General features: G+C 34.5%; 1 protein-coding gene across 2 annotated transcripts; it reads right to left on the bottom strand.

Annotated features, from left to right (window-relative positions):
- Positions 1 to 9,836: 9,836 nt before the first annotated feature.
- On the bottom strand, positions 9,837 to 16,056 carry LOC114289628 (uncharacterized). Of its 2 annotated transcripts, XM_082905630.1 has the most exons (6): positions 15,919 to 16,056; positions 15,706 to 15,835; positions 15,209 to 15,342; positions 11,275 to 11,404; positions 10,782 to 10,912; positions 9,837 to 10,228 (listed from the first exon to the last, which is right to left on the bottom strand). In XM_082905630.1, the coding sequence occupies exons 1-6, from the start codon at positions 15,925 to 15,927 to the stop codon at positions 10,175 to 10,177; spliced, it is 588 nt and encodes a 195-aa protein (XP_082761756.1). In that variant the 5' UTR covers positions 15,928 to 16,056; the 3' UTR covers positions 9,837 to 10,174. The 2 variants fall into 2 exon arrangements, with proteins under 2 accessions (XP_082761756.1, XP_082761757.1); XM_082905631.1 differs by lacking the exon at positions 10,782 to 10,912.
- Positions 16,057 to 16,530: the final 474 nt, after the last annotated feature.

Below are 16,530 nucleotides of genomic sequence, written 5' to 3'. Positions count from 1 at the left end.
CAAAATTATTGTGGGAATTTAATTTAATTCTAAATTCAAATTTTGGATTCCTGAGTGGTTTCCTAAAGTTTGTACCTCTTCCTTTATTTATTAAACTATTCAAATAGTTTAATATATATATATATATATATAGATATATATGTTTCAAATGGTTTAAATAATAAAGGTCAAATGGTTGAAATGATAAAGGTCCAACAGTTTAGAAACTGTTCACCAACAGATTCTTATTCAAAATTGTTTGAAAGTTGGTTCTTAGCAACGGTCAAAGAAATGTTTGAATAGTGGTAGCACCTTTTCATTTTGTTTTGGAACCTATTCGGGCTGAGATTTTGGCCTATATATATAGCCTCTATTCCAGCAGTCAAGGACCCCCGAGATTTAGTCTGCATTATTTATATTGTTGTCCAACTTTTATTTAGGGGATTTTTCTTCATTCTAGTTTTAGGAAAATTACAAAGAGAATATAGAACATAGGTTTTAATTCGTCGAACAAATTTATTTAAAGTGCTTCTATAAATTTGTGAAGATCATTGTATCTTGGGAGATAGACGCCACTCAACCGTAAGCATCGTAGCCAGACGAATCTGTCTTAAGGACAGAGTGTCACATACTCGACTTGGTCTTAATTTTAATTTGGTTCGATAAATAAATCCGGTATGTTATTTATTTATTTTGTTTGAATTTATTTCAAGTTATCTTATTTACACAGAAGATTGTTCCAACAATTTCTTCTTAGTTTAAATTAGTACTAATTGTTGGGCTTTTCTAACTATTATTTCAACTTTAATTTAATATTTCTCATATTTATAATTATTCTTACCATTTGATAGACTTTAATTACTTTAGCTATTGATAACATGATACTTTAGGAAAATCAAATATTTTACAATTTTTTTTTTAAATTTTGGCCCAAAAGATAAAGTAAAAAAAGAAATTGGGCTAGTTAAAGTTTATCCCCTTGTAGTTTGGTCAAAAAATATAGGTCTATGTAAGAAATCCGTGAAATCCATAATCCGATCTGGTCCAGTCTAATCCGGTAGATTTTGATTGATTTTTTGAATCTGTGGTTCGATTCTGGATTAAACCCCACGGTTCCGAATTGAAACCGATCAGAATTGTATACAAATAGCCTATATTTATATTATACACCCTCTCACATCGTATCTTCTCTTATTCCATATAAAATTTAAACCAAAACCTAACCCGCATAGTGTCTTCTTTTATTGCTTTTATTTATTTATTTATTTATTTTTTTGGATCAGCAAAATAAAACCTTTATTGATGAACAAGAATCTCATTACATCAAGAAAGGAAAAAAAAATGAAATGGGTGCAAAAAGTATCATCGCGAGACATATCAATCCCAACTAGGTTGACACCAATATGCCCGCCTAATCCCTTGCTAGCACACCATCAAAAGTTGATGAGTAACCAACCACAGCCAAAAAAACAACATTTGGCATAATAAAGCCCCATCAAAAACAGTATAGCAACATCCCACCCATCTAACCACTATTACCAAAACCAAGACACAAATACACAACAAGCATATCAAAACAAACCCAAACACTTCACAACAGCACAGCACCAAGATCAAAATCTGCTGCATCAAGATTCAACAGCAACAAAGACACACTAGCATCCAAAGACACACCAACAACTGTGCAAAGATATAAAACAGAAATACCAGCAACAGAACAAAAAAAACTTCCATCTCAAGCACTATCTGACCAGTAACCATCCTCAGCTTAACACCTCCACTACTTCACCCTAGAAGTTCACTTAATACACCTTCTGATCTCACTGCCATATCAGTATACACCCAAAGCACACTACATCAGATCCCAAGATTACACACCCATACCCCCCAAACACCTACACACCTGGGACAGATTCTCAACCACATGATGAATAGAGTATTGACAGACTTGTATTAGATTTTATCCATAGGGCAATTCTAGTTTTAATTAGTTCGCAGACATCCATTAAGCAGTGCTACTTGCCATTAAAAATGCAATCATTTCTCAGAGTCCAAATTGACCATAACACAACGAATGGAATTACATTCCAAATTTTGGTTCAAGTTTACCCCATTTGAACCCTCTCCACCACTCCAACACACCTTTAGCATTCTCAAGAATCACCCATTGCATACCCCACCAGGACAGAATGTTCGACCAAATTTTCCAAGCAAACATGCATTGGAGCAACACATGACAATCAGTTTCAATGGCACAGCCACAGAACACACATTCTATTGTAACATCCTGACTGAGGCACCGTACACGTTAAAGGAAAGCTCTAGACTTGATTCTACCCTTCTAAGTGAGCCATCCGAAAAACTGCACTTTTGGAGGAGATAAATTATGCCAAATCCACCTAACATCCTCTGACCTTTGTGTTACATCATACCTGCTATACATTGATTGTATAGTGAACATACCTGAAGATGAGGCTTTCCAAACTAAGGAGTTAACACTTTCTGGTAAAATTGGCTTATGAGCAAACAAGTATGCTCTAAGTCTTTCCACCTCATCTTCCTCCCAAGCCCTCAGACCTCTTCTGAACCTAAAACTCCACCCATCTGAACTGTTTCTCCTATCAATCATCTGTTTAAGATTAGCCTCTTTGTCATCAGACAGCTCAAATAACCTAGGAAACTCAACCCTCAAACTGCAATTAGATGCCCAATGATCCTCTCAAAAACTAATTCTCCTCCCATTCCCAACTTTGATGACAGAATTCTCCATGAAGAAGTTAAATAAATTGGGACTGCTGTGTTCTAGACTAAGAATATCACCCCAAATTCTTGAACACTGAATGCCATCCACCAAAAAAGGTCTCCATCTCCCACCAAAGCTACTGTACTTGCTAGTCACAATATCTTTCCACAATGCTTGATCCCCACCACCATATCTCCACCACCATTTTGCTAAGAGACACTCATTAACATCTCTCAGCCTACTAATACCCAAACCACCACACCATTTCTTTATAGTGATCTCCTCCCCCCACGCCATATGAAGCTTCTGTTTTGTTTCAAGGCCTCCCCACAAAAACCTGGCTTGGATTCTATCGAGCAACTTAGCTACACCCACAAGTACTTTAAATAAAGATAAGTAATACACTGGTAATGAAGTTAACACTAACTTGATCATAGTTAACCGTCCCCCAAAAGAAAGTGCCTTCCTCTTTTAAGAAGCTAACTTATACTTGAATTTATTAATCACTGGCAACCATGTAATCTTCTTTTTTGGACTAGCCCCAAGAGGCAACCCAAGATATGTAAAAGGCAGCTTTTGACCTTGACAGTTCAGTCTCTCAGCAAAATCAGTCACCACCTCCTTCTGTACCCCCACCCCACAGACCTTACTTTTATGGAAGTTAATCCTTAATCCAAACATCACTTCGAAACATCTCAAAATTCGTTTGACATTCAAAATTTCTTGATCTTCAGCCTCGCAAAACACAATATTATCATCCACGAATTGCAACTGGGTTACACTAATCCTCCTAGTGCCTATAACAACTCCTTTGATTAGGCCCAAATCTTTTGCCCTTTGGAATAACATATTAAGACCTTCAGCCACAATGATAAAGAGAAACGGCGACAGTGGATCCCCTTGTCTGAGTCCATTTTCTGGACAGAATTCAACCGTGGGTAAGCCATTCACCAGGATTGAAACTCTAGATGATTGCAAACATTCCTTTATCCACCTTGGCCACTTGTTTTGAAAACCAAAGCTGGACAACATGACGAACAAACACTCCCAATTTACTAAATCGTAAGCTTTTTCAAAATCCAATTTCAAAATCTTCCCCTTCTGCTTATTCTTTTTCCACCAATCCACAATTTCATTAGATATTAACACCCCATCCAAAATGTTCCGTCCCCCAACGAATACAGTTTGGGATTCCCCAACTATCCTTGGTAACACCTTTTTCAATCTTGTTGCTGGGACCTTAGATAACATCTTATAAATAGAACCAATAAGGCTAATTGGCCTATAATATGAAATACCCTCCAGACAATCTTTTCTAGGAATTAATGTTATGAAAGGATTATTAATACATTTGGCTATACGCCCATTATCATAGAATTTGTTGAAAAACTGCAGGATTTCTTTTTTAAACACCTTCTAGCACTTCTGAAAGCAGGCCATGTTAAACCCATCCGGTCCTGGAGCCTTGTTGCCATCACTTTCCTTTACAGCCCTCCATATTTCCTCTTTAGAGAATGGTGCAACTAACCCATCCAAAACTTCATCATGCCTAATGGTTCTGAAGAGACCTTTAAGCTTGGGCCTTGATTCCTACTCCTCTGAAAATCTCATTTTGAAGTAGTTAAACACCTCCTGCTTAACCCTGCATGGGTTTTTATCAACCCATCTACTTCAATTGAGTTCAACAAATTTTTATTCCGTCTACTGGTGGCAACAATATGAAAAAATCTTGTGTTTTTGTCCCCTTAGGGGTTCCAATTCAGTCTAGACTTCTGGTTTTAATTTGCAATGGTCTAAATACTTATGGTGGAACTAGTTTTCTTATGGTTGTTTAAATTCTAGAACAGTATGTCGCTATTATAGAAAGACATGTAGCTATTGTGAAACTAATATGATACTATATTTTTGTTTTTATAAAATTAAAATGTTCTACATTTTTTTTTTTTGTTATTTAATTATGTGAATTTGTGATCCTAAATCGATCTAATCCATGTTCAAATGGATTAGTTCAGATTAGTTCCACGATTTAAACGGATTGGATTGGTTCCAATCTTTTAGGAACTATAGATAACGGATTCGTCTTGATTTTACTCCAATTCAGACCAATCCGAACCATGCTCACCCCTAAAAAAAATACTTAACCTCCTTGTGGTCTAAAATCAAACACCTTGTGGTTTGGATTAGAGTGCAATTTGGATGAAATTTATCAAATTTAACTCCACATGATGCACAAACATAAAGTGTGTGGAAATATGGTAGGGCAAATTTTGAGAAGCAAAATTACTATAGTGTCCTTAATTTATTTAGGCTGTGTTTGCTTTAGGGGTAGAATTATAATTCTACTCTCATAATTCAGTGTTGTGTTTGAATATAGTTTTCAAAAATTGATTCTACACCCACGTTTGAAAATTCCTTTTAGAATATTTTAGCAGAGTAGAGTTTTTGAATTTTGAATTTTGAATTTTGAGTTTTAAAATTGGGTCTACCCGGTCGTCTGCCTAGACATCCTTCCGGTTGTTCGGCCGGTTGACCAGAACAATGCCTTCTTCTTCTTTTTTTCAATCGCCTTCCACAACGAGCAATCCGCCGGCTACGCCGCCTCTGCCTATGACTTCCTCACCGGCTGCCCCCACATCCTCCTCACCATCTCCGACCCCGGCTGCGTCCACGGCCTTGTCGACCTCTCCAACACCACTGTCAACGGTTAGCCTATGGTCATGATCTCTGACTCCTGCAATCAGAGCGATTTCAAGTCGGCCTGGTGGGTGTTATTTGGATCTTCCAACTAATGTTCTTCGCCAAACTGTTACTGAATCTGAGGCTGAGAAGTTGATTCTTGATGCTCATAATCGGAGACAACAAGAGGTGATTTGAAATTTGATAATTCTGAAATTTTTTTTTAACAAAAAATATTATATATATTTTTAATACTTTAAATAAAAAAATATTTTCAAAACATTTTTAATTTTTTACATAAAAAAATTATTCTTTTAAACTAAATTTTAAAAAGAGTTTTTTTATAAGCTTTGAACAGAATTTTCAATAGAGTTTTAAGTTGTATATTTGATTATGAGTTATAAGTTTTTTAATTAAGTTTTGAAAACTATTACCAAAATTCATGACCAAACAATTTTTCTCGTTTCAAAAATTCAAAATTCAATTTAAAACTCATAACCCAACGAATTTTCTATTTTCAAATCATAATTCAAAAACTTACAAAGTCAAAATACAATTTCACATTCAAATCATGATTCTAAAACTAAACCAAACGCAACCTTAATTTTTTTTTCTTCCATTTTCTTTTCATTTTGCAGGCTTTCATTGTTTTTTCATCTCTCAAACACTAGGGCCACAGCCACTTCAACCTACTGCCGTCTTCTACCACCAATTGCACTATCCCAAACAACTCACACCATCAACCCCACCACCTAGGGGCAGAGTCAAAGAAGGCCCAAAAGGGGGTCACATGCCCCCCTTCCATAATTTTAAATTTTTTTTGTTTTTGTTTTGAGGTCATATACAAAATGTATTCTTTTTTTTCTTAATAAGTTCTTTGGTTAAGGATTTATTGTATTGTTTACAATAAGTAGTTACTTGATACTTTGGAAGTACTATGTTGTATTGTTTATGTAGTAGTCTAAACTAATAATGTAGTGAAAAATCTTATGGATTGAATATAATTAACTCATTATTTTCAGGTAATTGACAAACTAATTAGTGTGATTTGTGATTTTTCATACTTTGAGCATCACATAGGCAACGTCATATAATACTCTAAGACTGTAAAGTCATGGCTCTGTTTGGAACGATTTTGGAAATAGTTTTCTACCCACACATTCTAACTTCACGTTTGGATACACCTTTCAAATTGTATTTCCACAACCAAGACAAAACTCTGCAAAAAAAACTCTGTTTGAGAGCGCGATTTTCAAAAAACAAAAATTGAAATTTGGCCTAACGGGTCGTCCCACCGGACGTCCGGCTGGTTGACCGAAACAGTGCAATTTTTTATTTATTTATTTTTTTTTTGGCAATTGATATGTTAATTTTTATATATTCGAAAAAAATATTTTTCGAATTTTAAAAAAAAATTATGTGCTTTAATAAAATTTTGAGTTGTATGTTTGATTATGAGTTGTAAGTTTTTGTATCAAATATTAAATGTCACATCAAAAATTTCTTACTCAATTCAAAACTCTTTTTAAAACTCTTTTACCAAACAGATTTTTCCCACTCAAATCATAATTCCAAAACTCACAAACTCAAAATACAACTTATACTCTCAAATTATAGTTACAGAGCTCTACCAAACGCAACCAATAATTTTTAACTTTCACTAATTTTGAAAGTTAACTTTTGAAAGCTCTACCTAACTATTGGGAATTTGCTAGGTAGAATATTAATATAAAAAAAATCTAGTACATTATAAAAAGAATTTAGAACTTGTTTTATATAATATTCATATAAAAATTAATACACCGTAAAATATTTTTTAAAACATGTAGAATATTTATATAAAAAATTAATACACTGAAGATAGATTTAGAGGAGATTATCAAATTTTCACTCGTTGAGAATAGCAAACCATTCAAGATTCTCGAAACTGAAAGGGTCAATTTAATCTTTAGAGGAGATTATCAAATTTTCACTTGTTGAGAATAGCAAACCATTCAAGATTCTCTAAACTGAAAAGGTCAATTTAATATGGAGATTGGAATGAATAGTTCTTTGAAAATAAATAAAAATGTTTTAAAAATATTCTTATTCAAAATCAAAAAAATATTTTAGAATCGGTGAAAAGTGTCTCGCAATGCTAATTGGAGTGAAAAAGTTATTTCGAAATAACTAAAAAGGTTGTAAAAAAATTTAAAAAAATAAAAAATATTTTGAAATGAGTAAAAAGTGTCACATGATTTCTAATTTATTTTTAATATTTTGTGCCTTAAAAACATATGGAAGGGATCAATCCTCTTTTCAATCTAATCTGCAGTCGGTCGGTTCTAACAATATCCAAATCTAACATTGAACGATCAGTCCCCATTATTCCCACTTGCATTTTTGTTTGGTTGGAAAATTTAGACTTATTTTGAAAAGTAGTTTAAAAGTCACAAAAAAAAAAATCAGAAAAAAGTTAAAAGTCAATTTTTAACCATCTTTTCAAAAACATCCCTTAAAAATAAAAAATAAAAAAAAAGTGTTTGAAACTAAATAAAATATAAATATGTTTTATTCACATTTTTCTTATCATTTTATTTTTCATTTTTAAATTTCTTCACAAATTTTTCAACCAAACACAATGTTAAAGCACTCAATTGTATTCAAGCCACCACTAGGATAGGAGAGATGAAGCACTTCGTGATTTTCTAAGGCTTAGATTGAAAGTTTTGAGTATCCAATGATTAGCTTACCCCGGTAAGCCCACGTATCGTATTATACAAATTTTACTAAACTTGGTAAATGACAACTTTTTTTTATCCTCTTCTACTTCTTATTTTTTATTTTGGGTTTACGAACCAATTATAATCTGTTTATGAAAATTTTGTCCCCACAAAGCCTTGTAATGTATTACATGTAGCTAGTGGCCCCCTAGCAAAAATTCTGGCCCAAATACAAAAATGGACCGTGTACTTGTTGTATGGCTGGCCCAAAAAACAAAATGGAGCCTGCACACTTGTTCCATTCGTCAATTATGTTCAACAATTCAGCTTGTAGCAACATGATGCAGGGATTCAATTTACCCCAAAAAAATTATTAAGTCCTCTTAAGTACATCTTTTTAATTATTTAAAATTTTATATTACACTGAGTACATTCTATGATTTTTCCTAAATTACCCTTAATAAATTCAAATAATAAATAATAATCAAATTAAAAAAAAAAGTTTTTAAAAAACTTTTCAAATTAATGCATAGGAGGCACCAACGAAGGACTCTATAATCAGAGTCACTATTGACAAGTTTTATCACATTGCTTCTTTTTTTTTTATCTCCTTCTTCTCTTGCTATTTGCTATAACAATTTGTTGATTACTATGTGTTGACAATTCTATTGCTGATTTGCTATTATAATTTGTTGATTACTATGTATTTGACAAAATGCTTAAATGGGAAATACTCAACTCCCTTGCTTGGCTTACCGCTTTTATTGAATTTGTTTCTATATTTTTTTCACAATTTGTATGTGCCTAAAAAATACGCAAGAAGAAAATAATAGAAACAATAATTTTTTGTTTTTGTTTTTTTTTTTTTTCAGAACAAACATGAAGTTCAACAGAAAAAAAGAGTAAAAAGATAAAAAAAAAAATTATATTAAAAAGTACGGCAGCATATAGCTCGTTTTTTTGTGTGAATGATACTAATATGATCATTGAGTTTAAACTCAAAGAATTTTTTATTAAAAGCTATAATGCTATTTATATGATTCTAAAAATTGAAAATTTTAATATTGTAATGGGACATGTGAAAAAATACAGAAATTAATAACTATATTTTGATTTTTATATGAATATGCTTACCTCCTCTATGATGGATTGCTTCAAAAAATTACCTTACTTACCACTTTCATTCATTACTTGATTGTTCAAACTTTTTTTTAGGATTTAAGATTTCAAAATAATAAAATATAATGATATTAATGATAATGGTGAGTTTTCATAGGGTGAATTGGAGTTGAGGAAAAAAAAAAACAAAATAAAATAACATTGATTTCTTGAAGAAGAAAAGGTAGAGATTGAATAGGAATAATAGATTAAAATGTAATATGAGAGAAAAAAATTTATTTTAAGATTCAATGTGTTGCCCTTATTGATAAATTCACATTAAAATATAATAAAAATTAAAATTTATAAATTTAAAATAAACGTACTAAGATATTTTTTGAGTTCAAATAGAATGCTCCGACATGGAGTCATAAATTTTCCTAAATTATAGCCCTTACATTCATATTGGGCCCTATTGAGTGGCGGAGAAACCTCAGGCCCAGGAGGGGCCGAAACCCATCCTCTTTTTTTTTTTTTTTTTAAAAAAAAAAAAAAAAAAAAAAAGACACTAGACTTTAACCAGTTTCGGCACTTCATTGCCCCACGGTGTGGCCCTCTTATACGTTACCTCAAGTCAATGAGAAATAAAAATAAATAAATAGTCATGATTAAAATCCTTCCCATCACCACTCTCACCACTTCCCACACAGACGTGACAGGTGATGATTAGAAGAGAAAGAAAAAAAAAAAAAAAAAAACTAACCAATCATTTTAAGAGGAGGCTAAAGGGACGGAAGGAAAAGGGTGTCCGGAGCATTATTAGAAAGAGTAATGCTACGCATCATGAAAAGAATATCATAAAAAATTTCATGAAACAAATCTAAGGGTGATTGTATAACCCTTCGCTGCCTTTCTCTTTCTTCTATCCGGCACCGCCTCTCTCTTTCTTATTGCCGGGCGGGACAATCTCCACCGATTACTTCAGCTTCTTCTTCAGATCCAACATTATCACCGCGATGGTCACCGAACGCTGAGAAAATTACAAGACCAGAAAAAGATTAATGCAATTAATTCACCGGAGGCTGAGAAAATTAAAAATCAGAAAAAGATTAATGCAATTAATAATTAATTAAACAAATAATAGTAGTAATAAAATAACACAAAGCCCTCGGGCTAAAATGCCAGTGACGTGAATGGATGGTGAGATGATTATATATTTATTATTTTTGAGTAAAAATTGAATGATGTACGAAACTCATCATTCAAATCTTCAATAAATTGTTTTGAATGAAGTGTCGATTTGATGAATCATCAAAAATGACAGTGAAGTTGCTAAAATGCGCCTCTAGTGGTATAGTGTAGTAGTTTGCATAATCACACCATTAACAAAAACTGTAAACTTCCACAAGTTTCAATGGAGAAGTGGGAATGAAGGTTTGATGTGATACGTTTAGGCCTTCATTCTATCGTGCACCAGATGCGCAGCGCCAAAGACAAAACAGCAAAATCCAGAGGGAAAAGAAGAGAAGCGTAATACGACACAGGCGCACATCAATAGAGAGCGGAGCAGAGCATAGTAGTACCTCTTTGGGTTTCTTCCCATCTGCCTTTTTCTGTGGTTTTCCGTCGACCTTCTTCTTCTCTCGAGGCTTCCCCAAATCTACTTTCACCCTCAGTTTGTTATGCACACAGTCTACTTTCATGTATTCAACACCTTTACTCAAATCACAAACATCAAAAACATATCACTAAACAAAATTACAGAAAAAGAACTCAATATAAATGTGTTAACATCTCATTCTCGATATTCTTCGATAATTTGACAATAAAATCCGAAACAAATCAAAACCAAATAAATTGCCAAAGTACGGAAACAGAGCATATTGTTGAATAACCGTTGAATCTTACAATCGGAAGTAAGAGCAGAAACAGAGGCAATAAAGAACAGAGGATGAATCTAAATCTATAATCTAAAATCTAAAGCCGACATGTAAAGAAAACAATGAGAAAAAATAGCAAAAACAGTCAAAGAAACGAAGAAGAGTAGGAACTTGATGAGGAATCTGATATGTATACCTTCAAAGCTGCCTTCAAAGCTACCTTCAATGCTACCTTTAAAGCGCTCCTTCTTGTTGATGAGTAATCTGAACTGTATACGCTGACCGCCGTTGTTGTTCTTCTTCTTGTCTCCGTTGTTTCCCTCCTTCTGCAATCAAAACATCGAAACAGAACAATATCAAAGAAACAGAAAAACACACAAATGGATGGAGAGACTGGGAAGGAACTCACCTCGCCCATTGTGAGTCCTTTCTGAGTTGGTAGAATTGAATGAGGAGAGGGTGTGGAAGAGGAGTGAAGGCGTATTTATAGCGTCCGGATCCTCTAGAGTCATCCTCTAGAGTGATCCTCTAGAGTGGTCCCTTAGAGTGCAACACGTGTCCCATTAACGCATCCAACGGCTGAGATGATCCCTCACCAAAACGGCGTCGTTTTGGTGAGCCAGACCAAAAAAAAAAAAAAAAAAAAAAAAAAATTGCAGAGCTGCTGCAGATCGAGTCGAGAGAGGGGAGGAAGAAGAAGAAAATGGATTTGAAAGGAGGAGGAAGAAGAAAATGAAAGAAAACTGGAAGAAGAAAATGGATTTGAGGAAAGAAAGAAAAGTTTTTTTGCTGTGTTGGGTTAATGGGTTTGGTTTGGTCGCTCAAGAGGTTCATCACCATGGATGAACTTCCATTTTCTTCTGTGAGCCAGATCAAAAAAAAAAAAAAAATTGCAGAGCTGCAGATCGAGTCAAGAGGGAAGAGGAAGAAGAAGAAAATCTATTTATCTCAGGCTTAGATATATATATATATATATATCGAGAGAGAGAAAGAGAGTAGGAAAAGATGGGTCAGGGACTTAGTTGCACGGCGAGCCACGAACATGAGCTCTTCACTGCTGTTCAGTTCGGGGACTTGGAAACTGTTGAGACTCTCTTGGAGAGAGACCTAACTCTCATCCACCAAACCACAGTTTACGATCGCCACTCTTCTCTTCACATAGCAGCTGCCAACGGCCAGATCGATGTGGGTTCTTCGAATTTTGAAGTTTTTTATACGCAATTTTGATGGGTTTTGAATTTTGATTGATGGGTTTGTTTGTCTGTGTTTGCCTTTGTTTCAGATTGTTACTCTGCTTTTGGATAGATCTGTTAATCCAGATTTGTTGAACAGTCACAAGCAGGTGAGCTTTGCTTTAATGTTTGATGATGATTGGCTGCTGAGAAAATTATAGGGGAAGTTGAATGTTCTCAATTCCATTTTCTTCCAATTTCTCTTAAATCCATTTTCTTCTTCCTCCTCCTTTCAAATCCATTTTCTTCTTCTTCCTCCCCTCTCTCGACTCGATCTGCAGCAGCTCTGCAATTTTTTTTTTTTTTTTTTTTTTTGGTCTGGCTCACCAAAACGACGCCGTTTTGGTGAGGGATCATCTCAGCCGTTGGATGCGTTAATGGGACACGTGTTGCACTCTAAGGGACCACTCTAGAGGATCACTCTAGAGGATGACTCTAGAGGATCCGGACGCGTATTTATATGGGTTGGTATGCGTGCGTGCGTGCGTGCCGGGGGGGTTGGTGGTGGGTGGAGTTAGTGGTTTCAATACGTGTGATTATATTTAATTTGTGAGACCTAATTCAATTTGATTACCACTAAGAACATCTCCAATGCACTAGGCATATAATACTTGTTAGTTAAAATGCCTAGTGTGATTCACTTTTTTCAATTCCAATGCACTAGGCATATGATTAGGCATTTTGGCTCAATTCATATTCACTAGCTACATGTAGCTAGCCTTCAACACTAGGCAAAATGTATTCAATCATTAGGATCATTTCCCTCCATCTTTGTTGTTGACGTGTCATTCTATAAAATTAATAGTATTTGGATAAATAGCTAAAATAAAGAGCATGGTTGGAGTAAAAACATAAAACAGTTGATAGGCAAAATAAAATATATACTTTATAGAAATATTTAGATAGGTAAAATGCCTACTACCGTTGGAGATGCTCTAACGTTTGATAAAAAAGCTCTCAAGTTTATCATATATATATGGGTATTGTTTGTTTTTCTGTGGGTGAGAAAAAAACAAATAAAAGAAATCGTTTTTGACTTAGAAGCAGCACTTTTTTATGCAATTGTTAGTGAGATAGTGCGTAGGTGAAAATCAAATTCGGTGGAATCAGTTCTTGATTTTTGGCTGCCCATGTGAATATTCAGCTAGTTTGGTGAAGTTTATTGAATCCGGATTCTCCGTCACACTCCCCTGCAGCCCATTCCTGTCGCCCTCCAAAACGACGTCGTTTTCAAGAGTTTTTTTTTTTTTACTTCTTTCTTTCTTTCTTTCTCTCTCTTTCTGTTGATGGGTTTCGATTGTTGAGGTCGGTGGCGCCGAGGGGGAGGAGCACGGAGGCAATAGAGATTCCGGCGGAGGCGATTTGGGAGATAATGAGGTGAGGGGATTCGGAGATGGCAATGACGGTGATGGATTTCGTGGGTTGGACGGCCATGGCGGTGCCGAAAAGGAGGCCGGTAGAGATGTTGTAGAGGGAGGTGAAGATGAGAGTGGTGAGGCCGCCAACGGAGCCCCCGAGTTCGGACCAGATCGTGGTTTTGAGGCGGAGGTTGATGGCGCATGGGACAGTGGTTTGGGTCGAGGCGGTGGCGCCACCGTGGAAGGCTGAGGGGGTGGTTTAGGCTCATGATTGTTGATGATTTGATTTTTCAAGTTGATGATTTGATTTTTCAAGCTGTTGGAATCCACTGTAGGGGATGAGTTCTTGGGCAGGCAAGTTGATGATTTGATTTTTCAAGTTGTTGGAATTCAATATTACAGTTAACTCCCACAAAGCTTGAATTTGCATTATTTTGTTAAAAGTGCAGATTTTCTAGAAATGCGACAGTGGTTGCAATAGGGATGGCGAAGAACCTGCGTAGAGTAGGCAATCAAATGAAAAAAAAAAAAAACCCTCCAAAACGACATCATTTTGGAGGGCGACAAGAATAAGCCGCAGGGAAGTGCGACGGATGATCCGGATTCAAGTTTATTTTCATCTTCTACAACTCTAGTTTGAAGACTTTGGTTTATCTTTTTGGTGAAGTCTTTTCTCTTATTTATTTGTGATTATTTGAAATTCACTTAAGGGTGATTTTGTAAGATCATTCGTATTTCGTTTGTAATCGTTTAAGAAAATTACAAAACCAGAAAAATATTAATGCAATTAATTCACCGGAGGCTGAGAAAATTAAAAACCAGAAAAAGATTAATGCAATTAATAATTAATTAAAACAAATAATAGTAGTAATAAAATAACACAAAGCCCTCGGGCTAAAATGCCAGTGACGTGAATGGATGGTGAGATGATTATATATTTATTACTCCCTCCGTCCCATAATATTAGTCCCTTATTCCATTTTTCATTGTCCCAAAATATTAGTCTCTCTTCAAAAATAAAATACAAAAATAATATAAATTTCCTATTTTACCCTTCTTTTAAATTCATAAATAATATAAAAAGTACAATTATAACATTGATATTCCCAAAAAAATGTACTATCAAAGGATAATTTTGGAAAATCAACTTTTTTAAAGTACAATAATTGTACTATCAAAAAAAATTGAATTCTCTAAAAAGGACTAATATTATGGGACGGATGGAGTATTTTTGAGTAAAAATTGAATGATGTACGAAACTCATCATTCAAATCTTCAATAAATTGTTTTGAATGAAGTGCCGAAGTGGCATAGTGCAGTAGTTTACATAATCACACCATTAACAAAAACTGTAAACTTCCACAAGTTTCAATGGAGAAGTGGGAATGAAGGTTTGATGTGATACGTCTAGGCCTTCATTCTATCGTGCACCAGATGCGCAGCGTCAAAGACAAAACAGCAAAATCCAGAGGGAAAAGAAGAGAAGCGTAATACGACACAGGCGCACATCAATAGAGCGCGGAGCAGAGCTTAGTAGTACCTCTTTGTCTGTGGGTTTCTTCCCATCTGCCTTTTTCTGTAGTTTTCCATCGACCTTCTTCTCTCGAGGCTTTCCCAAATCTACTTTCGCCCTCAGTTTGTTATGCACACAGTCTACTTTCATGTATTCAACACCTTTACTCAAATCACAAACATCAAAAACATATCACTAAACAAAATTACAGAAAAACGACTCAATATAAATGTGTTAACATCTCATTCTCGATATTCTTCGATAATTTGACAATAAAATCCGAAACAAATCAAAACCAAATAAATTGCCAAAGTACGGAAACAGAGCATATTGTTGAATATCCGTTGAATCTTACAATCGGAAGTAAGAGCAGAAACAGAAGCAATAAAGAACAGAGGATGAATCTAAATCTATAATCTAAAATCTAAAGCCGACATGTAAAGAAAACAATGAGAAAAAAATAGCAAAAACAGTCAAAGAAACGAAGGAGAGTAGGAACTTGATGAGGAATCTGATATGTATACCTTCAAAGCTGCCTTCAAAGCTACCTTCAATGCTACCTTTAAAGCGCTCCTTCTTGTTGATGAGTAATCTGAACTCTATACGCTCACCGCCGTTGTTCTTCTTCTTCTCGTCTCCGTTGTTTCCCTCCTTCTGCAATCAAAACATCGAAACAGAACAATATCAAAGAAACAGAAAAACACACAAATGGATGGACAGACTGGGAAGGAACTCACCTCGCCCATTGTGAGTCCTTTCTGAGTAGTGTGTGGAAGAGAAGTGAAGGAGTGAAGGTGTGTTTATATAGGCTGGAATGTGTGTGTCTGTAGGGTGTGGTTGGTGGAGTAAGTGGTTTCAATGTATGTGTGATTATATTTAATTTGTGTGATCCAATTCAATTTGATTACTAGCGTTTGATAAAAGCTATTTTTGACTTGTGGAGTAACAACACTTTTTTACGCAATTGTTGGTGACACTGTGCTTAGGTGAAAATCAAATTTGGTGGAATCAACTCTTGATTTTCGGCTGCCCATGTGAATATTATTAAAAAATATCACTAATTATTAATTTTTAGTAACAGATTAAAAATTTTATTACAAAAAATATCACTAATTATAAGTTTTAATAAATCTTTAAAAAAAATTATTAATTTTCAACTTTTAGCGACAGTTTAAAAAATTCATCACCAAAAAAATCATGAATTTTAAGTTTTAGCGACAATTTATAAAAATTGTAACAAAAAATTCATTAATTGTCAATTCTAGTGACATATAAAAAATCATTACAAATTTTTTTTTAACGACGATTTTATTAAGATTTATTTTCAATAAGACTTTATGAGAATTAAA

The sequence above is a fragment of the Camellia sinensis genome, chromosome 14, assembly GCF_055761805.1.
Source record: "Camellia sinensis isolate YWXY chromosome 14, ASM5576180v1, whole genome shotgun sequence".
NCBI classification, from domain to species: domain Eukaryota; kingdom Viridiplantae; phylum Streptophyta; class Magnoliopsida; order Ericales; family Theaceae; genus Camellia; species Camellia sinensis.
This window is presented reverse-complemented; position numbering and strand designations above follow the sequence as displayed.